Consider the following 3,514-nt stretch of genomic DNA (forward strand, 5'->3'; position numbering starts at 1 on the left):
CAAAAATCATTAGGATATTAAGTAAAGATCATGTTCCATGAATATATTTAGTAAATTTCCTACCGTAAATATATCAAAACTTTTCGAGTAGTAATATGCATTGCTAAGGACTTCATTTGGACAACTTTAAAGGAGATTTTCCTCAATATTTTCATTTCTTTCGCACCAGATTCCAGATTTTCAAATAGTTGTATCTCAGCCAAATATTGTCCTATCCTAACAAACCATACATCAATGGAACGCTTATTTATTCAGCTTTATTCAGCAGATGATGTATAAATCTCAAAAATGTAAAAAAAAAACTGACCCTTATGACTGGTTTTGTGGTCCAGGGTCACACACACACACATATATACATATATGATAAAGTTAGCATTTCCCAAGATCTCCTACAGCACCTTTAATCTTTCCCAGCTATATCATCACAAGAAAAAGAGAAAGCAGATGACAGCACCTGCGCCAACCAATCCAGAGCTCCAACAGGAGATCCGCCATTACAGCCCTCATTTTCATAAGAGCAGTCTATAACCTGCTGCACACTGAGCTGCTGCAGTTTTCCACCATCTTTAGCAGATACCGTTTCAATGGCCTCCACCACACTGAAGGCCCAGCATCCTCCACACTAGACAAAAAAGCAAGAAGAAATGCAGAGTAAACCTTATAGGCCTGGGCGATAAAACGGTATCAATATTTATCGACGGTACACCTTCTTCGATATCGATATAAAAAATGTTCGATATAGTGCACGATATAGGCACGTACTATGAGTGACGCAGACAGCACACACAAACACGAATACATGCTGAATAGAGTGCTGTGCCTGCCTGTGATGAGGAGATTGTGAATAAAAATGCATTATTTTGCTCATTGCGCCCTCCTGTGGCCTCGGGAGACAATTAGACCTATACAATAAAGACCTATTTAGTCTGCATATAAAACATTAGAAATTAAATATTTGTTTAATTTTTATTGTGTGTTTAACTGTTAAAACAAAAAATATTTGTTGTTTGTCTCAATAAATTGTGTTACAGTGGTTAAATAAAAAATAAAAAAATCTATTGCTTTTGGTTTTAAAAAAAGGTTATAAAAATGTCAATAATTATCGATACCGAACGATATGAAACATTATATCGTTGATACATTTTTTAGCTATATCGCCCAGACCTACCTATCTATTACACATAGTAAGAAAAAAAAAGTCATATGTTTCGAATATTTACATGAGTGAAAAAAGATCACATGTAAACCCTAGTCTTAACATCAACACCATACCGACTTCTGGTTTCGGACTGGTCCGACAATTCCATGGTCCCTCCAATCAAACTTGGGTGGATAATTAATCTTAACTTGAATTCCAGTCCTAGAGGGGTCAAACTTTGGAGCCGTCTCAGTCCGGGCAGTGAGATATCGCTCTGAGAAAAAATGAGACATGACAGATGACATCATACAAAGTGCATTAATCTGTAAGAATCCATAACCTGCATATAGTCACCTTTGAATTGCTGTGGAGATAAGTCCGAGAACTGGTTGATGCCGTAATGGGCAGACTGGTCTGATCTCTTCAGTACTGAATTCAGAAAGGCTTGTCTCTTGAGTGAGTTCTACAATCAGACAAAACAAGACATGACCATAGACACCTTGAGCAACAGGTGAGATGCTAATCACATGAGGAAATCTGTCACATCACATGACAGAAACTAATGGCATTACTGGCATTGCCAACATTTATTTTATTTTTTATTTTTTAAATACGTTCCGTAAAACTCAAATTTTATATTGAGACAAGTAGTAGCTGTATATTTACTTTATGGTTTTAATATTTAGATGCATTAAAATCAGCTAGTTATTGTCTGCCTCCAAAACAGAGTAAGCTGCCTAACTAGACAGCATTTCTAGGCATCCAAGGCGCATTAACAAAACTGTATTTGTGTGAGGGAGCTCATCTATGATGCCTAAAGCTGCTACAGTGTCTACTTAGGCAGTTCACTAGGTTTTGAAACACAGTCATTGTCACTTATCAGCCGCGGTGATTGAGTTCTTATGATTCTTATTTAATGCTGTAGTTTGTGAGATATTACTGTTAGTACACTAAACGTACCTGGAAATGAATCCGTCTCTGATAGTGTTCATTGTTTTCATGTCCTCGCTGAAAAGTCTTCAATCGTTCTCCGTCCGTCAGATTTTTCCTGATTAGTTCGACGCTGTTGGATCCCGTGAGCAGTTCATGGTAAATTGTCAAAACAACTAATGTTAAAGTAAACGCCATTTAAATAGAGTTATTAGTAAACGTTCAGTTAATCATTCTGTACACTTGAACAACTTTCATTTCTGCTCTCGGTTATTTCCTGCAGCAGATCAGAGCGCTCTATCGCCCTCTCGCGGCGGATGAACGCATTACCAAACAGACTTCAAATGTGAAAATAAAGCACCAAGGAATCACAGACGAAAAGGTTATACACACGGAATTAACTGAATTCAATCAAATGAAATGAATACAATAGCGTCTAATTATATTCGAAAGCAACCATTTTTCCCAAGGCTTTCCTAGAAGCTAAAGATCACACTCAATGGTGCCCGTGTTACTCAGTTCCCTGCTGAAAAAAAACAATAGAAACCATCACAGAAATACTAACGGTTTCCACTACAAATACCATTACACACATTACAAACCATCAGCTTTTAACCATTAAAACCATTAAAAAATGGTCTTCTGTAGTGTGTTTTGGGACATATTCCATTAGGATTTAGTTGTTTTAACAATAGAAGGCGACCAATTACCAATGGAGACCAATAGACACCATTACAGTTTCCATTAAAACCAATACAAGTCCCATTAAAACTATGACTCTGTGATGGTTTCTATAAATTCTGTGATGGTATCTATTGTTTTTTTTTTCAGCAGGGTTATTACAAAAGTTAAAAAAAAAAAAAAAAACTACATCTATTACACTTCCTGTTTAATAATTTTGTTTAATTGTGAAGCTGCTTATAATTCTATTCAATTGTTATTGTTAGAGTAATTTATTAACATTTAATATAAGGAGTGATGCTTTATTTTTGCCGTCACATTTTCACCAGCTCTATATATTTATATTAAAATATTTATTTATGTAATAATAATTAGGGCTGGGTAAAAAAAATATCGATATCTCGATAATCGATTCTCATTTTTACGGAACGATCGATTCTTAAATCCCAAGAATCGATTAGTCTAGCTTGTTTTCAGTTAATGGACGGAATATTGAAGGGCACTTCCCACCCAATACATCGCAATAAGCATTGTGCTTTGGTACTTTTAATATGAAAAAGTCTCAGATTTCAAATTCTGTCCATTGTATTGCGGTATTTAAACAACAAATGCCGTTTTGGCGCTGTTTAATGTGGAGTGACAGATCGCTGTAGCGCCAAAGATCATATTCCCACCAAATGTATTGCAGTCACGGATAAAAAAATAACAAGCGTGGAACCAAAATTTAAAAACGCAAGTAAAATTATATTGCACAAAATTTAAAAA

The 3,514-nt window shown here is 35.6% G+C and overlaps 1 protein-coding gene across 1 annotated transcript in view; it reads right to left on the reverse strand.

The window, feature by feature from the left end:
• The window catches only part of ctso (cathepsin O), an 8,707-nt gene extending 6,317 nt beyond the window's left edge, over nt 1-2,390 (reverse strand). The window contains exons 1-4 of the mRNA XM_016552442.1: nt 2,099-2,390; nt 1,493-1,601; nt 1,273-1,412; nt 455-622 (exon numbers count right to left, since the gene is read on the reverse strand). Coding sequence (XP_016407928.1) covers nt 455-622; nt 1,273-1,412; nt 1,493-1,601; nt 2,099-2,266 — 585 coding nt within the window. The 5' untranslated portion in view covers nt 2,267-2,390. The remainder of the gene's footprint in view (nt 1-454; nt 623-1,272; nt 1,413-1,492; nt 1,602-2,098) is intronic.
• Nucleotides 2,391-3,514: the final 1,124 nt, after the last annotated feature.

Source organism: Sinocyclocheilus rhinocerous, unplaced genomic scaffold (genome assembly GCF_001515625.1).
Source record: "Sinocyclocheilus rhinocerous isolate Xijiao unplaced genomic scaffold, SAMN03320098_v1.1 scaffold584, whole genome shotgun sequence".
Lineage (NCBI taxonomy): Eukaryota > Metazoa > Chordata > Actinopteri > Cypriniformes > Cyprinidae > Sinocyclocheilus > Sinocyclocheilus rhinocerous.